This window comes from Pteropus alecto, unplaced genomic scaffold (genome assembly GCF_000325575.1).
Source record: "Pteropus alecto unplaced genomic scaffold, ASM32557v1 scaffold92, whole genome shotgun sequence".
Lineage (NCBI taxonomy): Eukaryota > Metazoa > Chordata > Mammalia > Chiroptera > Pteropodidae > Pteropus > Pteropus alecto.
Genome location: NW_006432447.1, coordinates 10,139,271 through 10,153,227, shown reverse-complemented (window position 1 = coordinate 10,153,227; position 13,957 = coordinate 10,139,271). Strand labels below are relative to the sequence as shown.

At 35.4% G+C, this 13,957-nt stretch overlaps 1 protein-coding gene across 15 annotated transcripts in view; it reads left to right on the top strand.

Moving 5' to 3' along the window:
* Positions 1 to 13,957, top strand: part of ANKRD28 (ankyrin repeat domain 28) — a 120,011-nt gene that overhangs the window by 69,007 nt on the left and 37,047 nt on the right. For all 15 annotated transcript variants that reach the window (XM_025043579.1, XM_015585787.2, XM_025043581.1 and 12 more), the window contains 3 exons: positions 2,661 to 2,873; positions 10,295 to 10,373; positions 11,229 to 11,343. In XM_025043579.1, the coding sequence (XP_024899347.1) occupies positions 2,661 to 2,873; positions 10,295 to 10,373; positions 11,229 to 11,343 (407 nt within the window). The remainder of the gene's footprint in view (positions 1 to 2,660; positions 2,874 to 10,294; positions 10,374 to 11,228; positions 11,344 to 13,957) is intronic.

Here is a 13,957-nt window from a genome sequence, read left to right as displayed (position 1 = left end):
TTTTATATGTTGTAATTTCATCGTTGGCAGAAGTTATTTCAAATTTAAAAGATTATTTCACACAATAATGTTTTTGTCTTTTAAGCAGATATTTATAATGCACCGATATTTGTTCAAGACATGTAATTAGTCAAAGTATATTAAGAGGAAAAATACATTTCAAATGATTGATTGACAGAAGTTTTTCTTCTGCATCATATTACAGGCCCTACAGCTCCATTTCAGCTATGGAAACCAACATATCAGACACACTTGGATTATATTTCCTAAGTGGCTAGGTTATTATTAATCTTATTTGCCCAGTTAGTCTAATATTCCCTTTAAATGACTATAGCAGTTCACATTACAGGATATTGGCAAGAGCTAGGCAGAGAAACTAGAGGTTCTTGCCCATCAACTGTAAGTGTTCCTTAGTATATAAGGAACACCTTAAGGAATGGTTGCTGCTTTATCTGAATATATTTGGTTCCTGAACTGAGATAGCTAAAGATACCTGTAGCTTTCACAGGCCATCCTTTAAGCACAGGTACTTTACACCTACTTTTAGTATATTTACTCTTATTTTATGTACAGTTGTGACAAAATTTGGTTTAAAACACAGAATAAAAGCAGCAGATTAGAAGGAGAAAGGGTAAGGCTCTGCTAGATGCAGTTTAGATCAGCTACAAAAAAGAGAGAGAGAAAGGTAGGTGGTGGTCTGGTTGGACAAAGAACATGTGGCAGAACTATAGGGTTGAATAGACTTTTAATTTAAAGACTGTGTGAAGACTTTGCCTAAAGCAACCAAGTAGTTATTAAAAGTCTAGGGATCTCAAGAAATTGGAATAATGTAAACACATTGTCAGGTATGATCTCTGATAGTACAAATGGATAAGTTTTATTTCAGCTCAACAGTTTCTGTAGCTCTATTTCAACACAATAACATAATGCTTTTAAAAGCCACTCACCTAGATAAATGAGAGAGCCTTATTTCTGATCACCATTTCAGGTCCATTCTGGTGCGGTTTTTTAAACTGTATTGACAGTACAATAACGTTTGTAAACCTGGTGACAGAGTATTCTTTGAAATAAGTGGTCAGACTCAGAGCCATTTAGTGACATGTGGTCTCCAGTTGGGTGATTTATTAGTTTCCCAGGGCTGCCATCACAAATTACCTTAAAGTGAATGACTTAAAACAAATTTAATCTCTCAAAGTTCTGGATGCTCTGAGGGAGAATCTATTCCATGTCTCCTACCTTTTGATGATAAAATCAAGGTACTCTGACTAAAGTTGTTACTTTTTCACTTCCGCCAATTTCTGTTAACTAAAGATTTGAGAAAATGTTAAGTAAAGTTGTGGTAAGTTGGGGACAACTATAAGGTTAGAGGGCACAGCCTCCAAGACTACCTATTACTTGACCAACTGCAAGTTTGAAGGGTTTCCCAAAACTACCTTCAGGTTTCATAATTCACTAGAATCAATCAAAAAACTCACTAAAAGCTATTATATTTACAGTTATGGTTTATTACACAGAAAAGATACAAATTAAGATCAGCCAAAGGAAAAGACACTTAGAGCAGAGTCCAGGAGTATTCTAAACAGAAAGCATTCCATTGGCCTCTCCCTGTAGAATTAGGACTCCTTACCCTCCCAGCATCAATGTGTGACAATACGCCCATGGTATTGCCAACCAGGAAGACTCACCTGAGCTTTGTTTTCAGAGTTTTTAATGAAGCTTCATTACATAAGCATGATTGATTGATCAGTTGCCCACATGATTGATTTTGATCTCCAAGTCAATTGATACCAAGAAACCCAAAGTTACCACCCTAAATCACATAGTTGGTTTATGTGGTATGGTCAGCCCTTATCCTAAGACAGTCAGCTATGGCTAATCCTACTCCAAGATCTAGTATAACCAGTTCCCTCCTAAAATAAGGACACTCCTATCAGGTATACCATAGATTACCTCCCGAAAGGCAAGGTCACAGGCCAAACATCTCTTTAGGCAAAGATCCAATTCTTTACCACACAAAAGTCATGTAGACTTTTGCCATTTTATTAGATCTAGAAAAACTTGAGCTGCATGAATTATTTCTCAATATTGAGCGTATTCTTTTGAGCACATTCATTTTGGTAAAATGTCACATGTAAGGCTGGAAAATATCTAGAGCCCAAGTTTAATGCACAAATGAATTGAATAAATAGAAAAAGATGCTACTCTTTTTTAAAATCCTGATCTCCATTACTAATTTTGTCACTGTAAGTGAAAAGGCTGAAAATATGCATGTTTTTCAAAAAATGTCAGAATTTTCCATTTGTGTTCATTTTTCATGATTCTTAGAGTTAATTCTATAATTGTCCCTTACCTAGGAGGCTTTTGGAAATACGTTATTTTAGCTTTTATTGTCCTAAAATATCTCTCTTGGAATCACTCAGTTTTTTCATGAAGTAGATGTTGTACAGGGAATTATATCTGAATGTACAAAATCCATTTGATACCAAAAGCCGTTTTTAATGTTCAGTGTTTTAAAAGAACTTTAGAATTGTAAGCCTATCTATGTACTTATTTCTGTCTCTCACTTTAATAATTTGATCATAATCACAATGTTGCTAAAATAGCTCACCACAATGATAATTAGCAAAACTACATTAACACTGACATTTTTCTCCCAATAGATGAATGAACCAAATGCCTATGGAAATACACCTCTTCATGTAGCCTGCTATAATGGACAAGATGTTGTAGTGAATGAACTTATAGACTGTGGTGCTAATGTAAATCAAAAGAATGAAAAAGGATTTACTCCTTTGCACTTTGCTGCTGCATCAACACATGGAGCATTGTGTTTAGAGCTTCTAGTAGGCAATGGGGCCGATGTCAATATGAAGGTATGAAATAAAATCAGAATCCATATGTAGTATTAGAAGCTTACTGTTTAAAACAATATCAGTAACAAATATGCAACAAAAAGGAACAGATTACTGATACAGGAACACAGATCAATCTTTAAAATATGTTGAATGAAGCCTTATGCAAGAATATATTCACTATTTCCATTTATATAAGGTTCTAGAACAGATGAAATTCTGTTTATATGGGGTTCCAGAGTCTATATTTGGGGGGAAAAACATCTGTTGCCTCTGGGAGAAGGAATTGCTGAAAAGGGGAGCATAGGGCAACTTTCCGGGATGATGGTAATGGTCTGTATTTTTGACAGACTTTGTGTTATATATATAAACATTTGTCAGAACTAATGAAATTGTTATATTTAGGATGTGTACACTTCATTGCGTGTATATTTTCCCTTAGAAGGTAACAGACCAAACCAATGAAGAACCCGAGTTAATGATATGTATACCAAAGAGTTCAGAGGTAATCCATAGTGATGGGGCTGCAGCCAACTTTGGAAAGCATCCCATAATTGGATGATGGGTGGATGGGTGGGTGAAGATGCATATATAGTAAAATGTTAGAGTAGAATCTTGGTGGTTTGTGTATGGGTAACTGTAATATTCTTTCATCTTTTCTGCTTTGAAAAATTTCACAGTGTTAGAAAAATTAAAAGACCAATATCAGTGTGTTACATATAAGGAATTTGGGTTTTTCGGTCACAATCGCTTTTTAGGTTTTGATCGTAATCACTTTCAGGAATGAACATTTGAATTTTAGAAATATGTGGAAGTTCTGGAGCCAAAATAAATGTACCTTCACTGTGTAAGTCTGTGAAAAAGCACATGCAACCACAATTTTGAACATCACTACTTTACAATGTGTAATTATTATTTTAGATTTTTCAAGATGCTTTCACTGATTTCTTCTGTATTAATTTATCAGTTCATTCTTTAATCACTTGCCAGACTATATCTTGTGGTATGAAGAAAAGAAAACCACAAACAAAATTGAACCATTTAGGATTAGTAAAAACATTAAAGCTTAAAATGTGGTTTTCAGAGGTTTAATTACATGAGATTTCAGCTCCTTTTTTAGATATGATGAGCCAATATCTTTCAAACTGGTAGAGAAAGGAGTCCATTTCCTTATCTCTTTAATTTTAGAGAAGGCCTTAATGATATCACTGATCCACTCTGACAGCTGTAGCAGCAGCAGGCCCATCTATAATTAGGTCATTGTTGTATATTACCCACTCCCAGCTAAAGGACAAAATTTATACATATCATACCTAAGGAAAGAAAGGGCATAAGGTATCTCATAAAGAAATCCACCCCTATTATGCTTACAAGTAAAATGTCTCTCTTCCCCTCTATGCTTTATAGAAATATAATAGACAATTAGTTGCTCATATTTACACTGTACGATTCAATGAGGTTTTTTTAAATTATATTTAGCATATAATAATATACCAGTTTCAGTTGTATAACATAGTGATTAGACCTCAAGTAATGATCCAACTAAATCTTGTACCCCTCTTGCCCCCTACATATTTATTACAACATTGTTGACTATTTTCCTTATGCAACACTTTATATCTCCATGTCTATTTTGTAACTATCCATTTGTACTTCTTAATCCCTTCGCCATTTTTCACCATCCCCTCCAACCATCCCCCCATCTAGTAGCCTTCAAAATATTCTCTATGAGCTTGTTTCCATTTTTGTTGTTATTGTTTATTTTGTTCTTTAGATTCTGCATGTACGTGATATCACATGGTATTTGTCTTTATCTGATTTACTTCATTTAGTGCAATACCCTCTAGGTCCATCAAAGCAATATCTTTTTCCATCCCCTTTTAGTCTGTATGTCTTTTAATTTGAAATGAGTCTCTCGTAGGCAGCATATGTAGGGGTCTTATTTCCTTATCCATTCAGCCACCCTATTTTTTGGTTGGAGCACTTCATTCTTTTCCATTTGAGGTAGTTGTTGATAGATACGTAGTTATTACCATTTTTATTCATGATTTGAATACATGTGTTTTCTTAAAGAACTCCCTCCAACATTTTCTGTAATAGTGGCTTGGTGATAATAAATTCCTTTAGCTTATTTTTGTCTGAGAAGCTCTTTCTCTGTCCTTCAACTCTAAATGATAGCTTTGCTGGGTAGAGTATTCTTGGTAGTAGATCCTGGGTTTTCATCAGTTTATAGAGTATTCTTGGTAGTAGATCCTGGGTTTTCATCCGTTTAAATATTTTGTGCCAAGCCCTTCTGTCCTGCAGAGTTTCTGTTGAGAAATCAGCTACCAGTCTTATGAGTACTCCCTTACAGTTAACTGCTTTTCTCTTACTGCTTTTAAGATTCTCTTGTTGTATTTAACCTTTGGCGTTTTAATTATGATGTGTCTTGGTGTGGGCCTCTTTGGTTTCCTCTTTCTTTGGACTCTCTGAGCTTCCTGGTGTTGTACATCTATACCAGGTTAAAGGAAATTTTCCATGGTTATTTCTTCAAATAGTTTTTCCACTTCTTGTTCTTCTTCTCCTCCTTCAGGTACCCCTAGTATACAGATGTTTTTACACTTAATCTTGTCCTAAAGACTCCTTAAATTATTATTATATCCTGAGCTGCTTTTTCTTGCTGTTCTGATTGAGTGTCCTTGGCTTCCCTGTCCTTTATATCAGTGATTTGATCCTATTCTTTTTCCACTCTGTTAAATTCCCTCTGATAAACTCTTCATCTCAGATAATGTGTTCTTCATTTCTAACTGGTTCCCTTTTATAATTTTCATTTCCATTTTTATGTTTTTTATCTTTTTGTTAAAGTTCTCACTGAGTTCATCTCTTCCACAAAGTTCACTGAGCATCTTTATAACCAGTGTTTTGAACTCTGCATCTTTAGGATTGGTTGGCTCCATTATTTTGAGATCTCTGTTCTGTTCTTTTATACGGTTTCTGCTTCTTTGTCTTCCCATTTGGCTGCCTTTCTGTGTCTGTTTCTATGTACTAAGCAAAGCTCATAAGTCTCCCAGTCTTTTAGCATGGCTTTGTGTAGTAGGTGTCCAGAGGCACAGTCATGAGAGGGGCTCAGCTGCAGGCCAAGTTTAGCCCTAGCCTGCGCCCCTCTGGGGACACCTGTTAAGATTCAGCAAGCAATCTAAAGATGCTGTACTTATAATTACCTCAAGAAACCACACTAGAAACCAAGGTCAACTGCCATCAGTGTGGGTCTTGGAGCTTGCTCTGCAAGTTGCACAGGACTTTCTAAGGACACAACTGGATGTGGCTTGCGTGGGGCCATGAGTTGGGGGAGGCGGAGTTTCAGGGAATCCTCTGGGTGGAGTGACCTCTGTTATCCAGTTTGATGATGTCTCAGCTATGGCAGCACCAAGGCCCCACACTGGGAGTGGGGGAGGGCTCAACAGAGGAACAATGGATATCTCCAGCACTTCTGCCTGGGAGAGAGACTTGGCTCCTCGGCCCTCACTCCAACAACTCAGCCTAGTAGGGCTTGTTCATCTAGACCCCAGGTGACTCTGCTTGCTGTTTTCTCCATGTTTCCATCACAACTTTGATGTGGTCGTAAGAGGAGATGAATGAAGCCTTTATCACCTATGCCATTTTTTCTGAGAGAGCCTAAAATGTCTCATTTAAGTATATTTAAAGCTTTCTGTTCTCAAATTACCTAACTTTTTTAATAGTTGAAATAATTACTAAAAAGTTATTGATAATATTTGAATTGCTTATTTTAATATTAAGAATTCCTGCTTTTTGGATAATCAAGGCCCAGAAAAATATCGAAACTCTTGTGGAAGTGGGAGAATGTGTTACTTGTTTCCTCAAAGGCCTGCTAATATTTTTTAATGAAGATTAGGCTATTTCAAAAATAGAATTTTGTAATAATCTTAACATTCCTCAAAATAAAAGATCACAACTAAATATTTTTAGTCTCTATGAGACCTGTTTATGATGAAATGACTAGCGAAGATCATCTGTATGTGTTAAATATTCAGTATCATAGAATAAGGGAGGCTTACCTATATTAACTATTACACATTTTTTAGTTTATATGAGTTATCCTTAAAAGGTAAAAATTAGACTTTTTATGCAGTGCCATTTAGACATGAATATTTAATATAATTAGATGATAATGAATCCTGTGATTCCTATGTCAGTGCTTACATATCTGACTCATGTACCTGTGATTTATTTTTAATTCTATATTTTCTTTTTAAATGTAGGAATAAGAATTAGTCCTACAAGAGGATCACTTAATAATGCTCAGACCATGGTCTTATTTGAAGTTACCTCCTTAATGATTTAGAAAATTCATTGATGGATTTTACACATAACAAGGGAATTTTTTAACAAAGCAATTAATATATATATTGGTTAAGTAGATTTGAAGGCAACAGCCTATGATGTTGATTTTAAAACAGATTTCACAAAAAGTTGCCTTAATCTTGCCTAAGGATGTGTGACATCCAGTTTATATGCAGTTGTCCAATTATCTTGTTGCCATTTTCCATTGGAACATGTTCCCCGTGTGGTTAATGATTTCTAAGGTGCCTTCCAGCTCTGAAATTATACAAAAGTTGTTGATAGCAGTGAGTTTTCAATAAGAATGTACAGTAAGTCCTCGCTTAATGTTGTTAATAGGTTCTGCGATTTTAAGTGAAATGACATAATGGAATGAAACTAGTTTTACTGTAGGCTAATTGATATAAGCAAAAGTTCTGTGGCATCTCATCAATATTATGATAAAACAGCGTTATTTGAGGGCCTGCTATATATTCGATAGGACTATATAGGAAACACAGGTATTAGGAATGAAGATATATTCTTGAAGATATATTCTTGAATATATCTTCATTCCTAATACCTGTGTTTCCCATATTTGTCAAATCAGTTCTTATCAAATTGTTCCTTAACTAAGGATCTAAGGCTTTGACACTTGCCTTACATTAAAAATTATATTTGTTAACCCTTATGTTCTTATCAGATCATCTCTTTCTCCTTGCTTTATCTTTTTCTCTTATTCCATTCTCCAATTTTATGTTTCTGCCCTTGATTAAGTTGCAGATGACTAGAAATTGGAATGTGACTTTCGGTTTATAACTATTCAGTTTATAAGTTTTTAAATTGATTGTCCTACAGAGTACTTACTACACGGAGGGAAAATGAATGGAATTTAAAGCAATATAGGTCTGGTTTTTATAACCTTGGTTAACATGATCCCTGCTGCATTGATTGTAGCACTTACATATACACCTTTTACCACCCCACCCTGTTCTTCCTTAAGAATAAATTTTGGTCACATAAACTAAATACCCCAAACACTTGATTTAAAATGTAAACCTAAAAAGTACTGTAATATGTATAGCTTTGTTGTCATTGTTGCTATTTTGGGGCACCTGTGAAAGAAACTCTTAGAATTTTGGTGGATCTTTTTTGTTGTTGTTTAAAATTTCTGATTTGATACTAAAATGAATTCAGATGACTTAAAAAACACCTCCCCATTCTCTCCTCAATTCAGAGAAAAATAAATATGCTTTCCTCCCTAACTTGTCTGAGGTAGACTTTTTACTTGGTAATCTGATTCGCTTTTTCCTTTGTTATATTTAGAATGCTTTTTATGACCACTATGTAGAAAGTACAAATGTTAATCTATTGCCATCTGTATGCTTATAGTAAAGGACTTGACCACTTATTAAAGCTATGAGACCTGGTTTTGTTACTTAACCCCAGGGCCTTAAAACAGAGATAATGGTACCTATCTCATAGGGTAGTGAGGAGTAAATGACTAGTATATATGAAGTATTTTTAAACTGTGCCTGGAATAAAGCGCTTACTATATCTATAAATGTCAGCTATAATTATATCTTTCAAATTTTACCATTTTATGGTAAAATTAATGTCAAATTTGGTAAAATTAACGTCAGATTTACCATTTTAACATTTACTATGTTACAGACTCAAATTTTTATTACAGTTTAGTTTTTGTCTGTAGGTAAAAGATTAACAAAAATCAAGTTATGTCATATAGAGGATATTTTGAAAAGACACTACAAACTGAAATCCCTTTATTAAAATGTTTTTGTGCTTTTTTTTTCTATTTAAAAGAAAAACAGCTGGTACATAACTAAAAATACCACATATAAATGATAGTTTGTAGTGTAACAGACACTAGTGTGTTAAATGGATATTTTACGAAGATTATTATATTTATTCTGTACAACAGACCTATTAGATATTACATTCATTTTCAACTGAGGGAGTGAAGGCTCAGGCAAGTTCTCTAAAATCTTGCTATAGCAAGTAACAGCTGGGATTCATTCTCAGGTTATTCTAACTCCAGAGCCTGAGCTAGCTTGTTTCCTTGCTTGGTTTTTTTTCTACCTCTTGTTGCACACAGTGCCTCCAAAAGATTAAAGATTCTTTAAGATAACTTGTCATTTGGATGGTTTGTCTGCTTGAAAAAAGTAATATAAAAATACGTAATCAAGTACCTAGATAAGTATTTATGAAGTTAATCTAACAATCCATTATTAATGACATGAGGGTTTCTTAAGGAGATCTGCATAATGCAATTTTAGTATGTTTTGACACTTGCAACATTTCAATTTTGAATATATACACAGCAGGTATGTTAAATTTTGCTGACAGATTAGGAATTCCAAATTTTTTTCCTTTGTGAAGGTCACATGTATGTTTTGATTAACAAAAGAATTTCAGAGAATAAAAGACTTTAAATTTACCTAACTCAGAATAAAAGATGTCACCTAATTCAGGTATTGTTTTTCTTCATATTTGGAGCTCCTTTAGAATTTCGGAATTTTAAATATATACATGTATTTATTATTTTAAGTAATTTGAGAAAATAGCTAGTAATAGTTATTACAAATAATTACATACAAGAATATATCAAGTTTTTTAAGTGAATTATAGTAGCTGAAGTTAATTCTGACATTCACTTTTCCTTGGTCTAGGAGGGATTCAGTATTTCTTAGAATGAAAGAATCGTAGCAATGTGAAATTTTTGAAATGTGGAAAGCACATCCTCTCTGTACCACTCCCAATTGTGTGATCTTGGTTGAGTCATTTAATATCCTCATGCTTCACTTTCCCCACTATGATATGATACAGGAAGGGTACTAAGATTACACTGTACCTACCATACAGAGCTTTTTTATAAACTGTAGGCATTGGTTTTTTTTTAATATTTGTCATTTATGATGTACATGCTAACAAAATTAGTTCATAATTTTGAATAGTTGTTTTACCTCCATAGTCTTTAGTTAAACTTAATGCTTGAGTAATAGTTGTACAAAATAAAGATGCAAGAGGACATTCAAAATAAAACTAAGGATTACATATTATGGACATAACAGTAATTTTACATTTCTTTTGTTTGATTATTTCAGAGCAAAGATGGGAAAACTCCACTGCATATGACTGCCCTCCACGGTAGATTCTCCAGATCACAAACCATTATCCAGAGTGGTAAAAAGTATTTCTGTTTGTTTTTTTTCTTAAATGTAGTAAAAACATCCACAAAATAAGTGGTATTGAAGCTTTGTCATAACAGTCTATATATTTTTAATATTTGATATCAGATGTCATGAAAATTAAATAATAATATAAAATGCCATGTATACATATGTTTCATAATTGTTTTTATTTTTATTTTTTCCCTCTGGATTATAAATATAATTTCTCTAACAGCGTTGGTTTTTTAAAAACATTGCTAAAGAGAAAACTCCCTTTCCACTGCAGCTTGTATTATGTATTAATAAAACTTTCGCAAATATCTCCTTTGAATATTGTAAATAATTTTTAGCATTTTCATTTATTTTCTGAACTTATGTTCTTTAGCATTTGAATTAATACTAGGCAAGCTATACTTTTAAATAAAAAGAACTTTTAGGTGTATTACTTTAAAGCAATGTTTCCCAAGCCATGTTACAAGGAACTGTTTGTTAGAAATCCTCAAGAAAATAGCTGTTACAGTTTCGCAGGGGAAAAGTAGAAATAAATCCATGATGATAATTTGTGAAGCATTGCACATAATCTTCTTGATGACACGTAGAGTATGTCTATATTAAAGCTTTGAAAAGTCTTGCCCTAAAGAATGGTGTTTTAATTTTGTTTTAATGCAGTGGTTTCCAAACTTAGTGGACCCCAGAACATATAAAACTAATTCCAGTGCCTGGCACAATAAATGTACTATGATTCAAATCTAGTTAAATTGCTGTATCAGTTAGTTTGTGCTTGACTAGCACTTTATCTTACTTTTCATGTAATAGATTTGACTTGATCTTTATATAGTCCAGACTGATAATATGTCCTTTATTGCAGGAGCTGTAATCGACTGTGAGGATAAGAATGGAAACACCCCTTTGCACATAGCAGCAAGGTATGGCCATGAGCTGCTAATCAACACTCTTATTACAAGTGGTGCTGACACTGCAAAGTAAGTACTTACCAAGGTGTTGATAGCTGTAACAGGGAAAACACAGAAGGAAGCGAACTGCAGTTTCCTAGATAGTTCGTATAGAAATGTGGATTTTGTTCTCAATACTATACTGATTTGCTGGGGCTTTCTCCTTTGTGTTTGTGATGTGATAGAATAGAATGTTTAATACGATTTCATTTGGTAAGCCAGCATAGAATAGTCTTATGTCTTTTTACCCCAGTTCTTTCTAGATTGTGCAGTTTTGATCAGAGCTTTTAATTATTATGGTCTACTTATTTTTAATCTAAAAGTAAATAAAAGACCTGAAAAAGTTTATATACCGAATACTTTTTTGTTTTCATCCAGGTAATACTATCCGTAGATAGTGGTTTTCAGACTTTGTGCTACAGAGCTTAGGGATTCATTCCTAAGCCGACTACTTTGCTCAGAACAGCTCATTTTTATCTACTTTATATGTTAAAATTTCTCTGTAAGATTTTGTTTAAAAGATGGATTCTCTTGCATGCTCCGCAGAAGTAAATACCCTACTTAAATAGATGTTTATCATGCCAATGTATGTTGTTGTAATTCTGTTACATTTATATATTCATTAAAATGTTTTAAACCTTTAGACTTCCTATAAATGATATGCCTCTGTACACTTATTTTTTCTTTTTATATGAAGTTGTTGATTTAGCATGTAGTTATAAATTTGGGCTTTTTTCATATCTCTACAAGTATCTCTAGTTCGTTCATTTTGTAAAATTTAATTATTATATAAATAATTCTGGGGTCTGGGGGAATGGCGTAGATAATAGAGGCTCTGTTCATTCCACTGGCAACCAAATCAAAGTTGTGACAGACACAAGGAGCAGCAGCAAGGAAAAATCTGGAATCTAGATGAACAAGCCATACAACTAGGGAGAAATCTAAGATATCACCCTGCAACAGCAGAAGGTAGGACGGAGCGAGGACGTGGGGCTGCCCGGTCTCAATCGGCTGAGTGGGACGTAGGCGGCGGCGGCGGCGGCAGCAGCAGCAGCAACAGCAGCGGCAGCAGCAACAGCAGCGGCGGCAGCAGCAACAGCAGCGGCAGATGCCTCTTAAAGGGGCCTCGGCTGAGTGGGACGTAGGCGGCGGCGGCGGCGGCGGCGGCAGCAGCAACAGCAACAGCAGCGGCAGATGCCTCTTAAAGGGGCTGCATTCAAGGAGCAAATTTTCGCCATGAAGGACCTGCTCGATCTGAGCACTGGTGCCAATTCAGCCGCATGCAGGGGCACTAGGGACTTAAAGGGATACATTGTCGGAGTGAGGGCCCAGGCGAGACTCTCTGGGTACAGAAGTGCCGGCAGTATCCATTGTTCCCTGTTGAGTCCTCCCTGCTCCCATTGCGGTGGACACAGTGCCACCATAGCCCAGACATCATCAAACTGGATAGCAGAGGTTGCTCTGCCCAGAGGATTCCCCGAAACCCCACCTCTCCCAACTTGTGGCCCCACCCAGGCCACATCCAGGTGAGTCCTCAGCCACTCAGGTGCTCCTTGCTGAGTAGCACCTAGGCTCCCATTGGAAGCAGCTGGCCTCGGTTTCTGGTGTGGCCTTTTGAGGCAACTATAAGCACAGCATCTGTGGATCGCTTGCTGAATCTTAACAGGTAGCCCCGGAGGGGCAGAGGCTTGAGCTAAATTTGGCCTGCAGCTGAATTCCTCTTAGGACTGTGCCACTGGACACTTCCTTCACAAATCCACGCTAGTAAGACTGAGAGACTTAGGAGCTTTGCTTACTACATAGAAACAGACATAGAAAGGCAGCCAAAATGGGAAGACAGGAAGCAAAAACCGTATGAGAAAACAAAACAGAGATCCAGAAATAATGGAGTCAAGTAATCTAACAGATGCAGAGTCAAAACACTGGTTATAAAGATGCTCAATGAACTTTTGGGAAGTGTAGATAAATTTAGTGAGAACTTCAACAAAGAGGTAAAAAACATAAAAATGGAAATGGACATTATAAAAGGGAACCAGTCAGAAATGAAGAACACATTATTTGAGATAAGAAGTATATTAAATGGAATAAACAAAGTGAATAAAGAAGAGGATCAAATGACCTATATAAAGGATGGGAAAGCTAAGGACATTCAATCAGAATGGCAAGAAAAAAGAAGCCAAGACTATAACAATAAGTAAGGAGCCTATGGGACACTATTAAAGGTAAAAATATTCATCTCATCGGCGTACCTGAAGGAAAGCAAGATGTTGAACAGCTGTTTAAAGAAATAATGATGGAAAACTTCCCTAACCTGGTGAAGGAAATAGACATGCAAGCCCAGGAAGCTCAGAGAGTCCAAACAAGATGAACCCAAAGAGGCTAAGACACATCATCATTAAAATACCAAAGTTTAAATACAAAGAGAGAATCTTAGATGCAGCAAGAGAAAAGCTGTTATCTACCTACAAGGTAACAGCTGTCAGCTGATTTTTCAACAGAAACTTTGCAGGCCCAGGAGGGATTGGCACAAAATATTCAAAATGATGAAAAGGACCTACACCCAAGATTATTCTACCCAGCAAAGCTATCATTTAGAATTGAAGGGCAGATAAAGAGCTTCCCAGACAAGAAAAAGCTAACGACG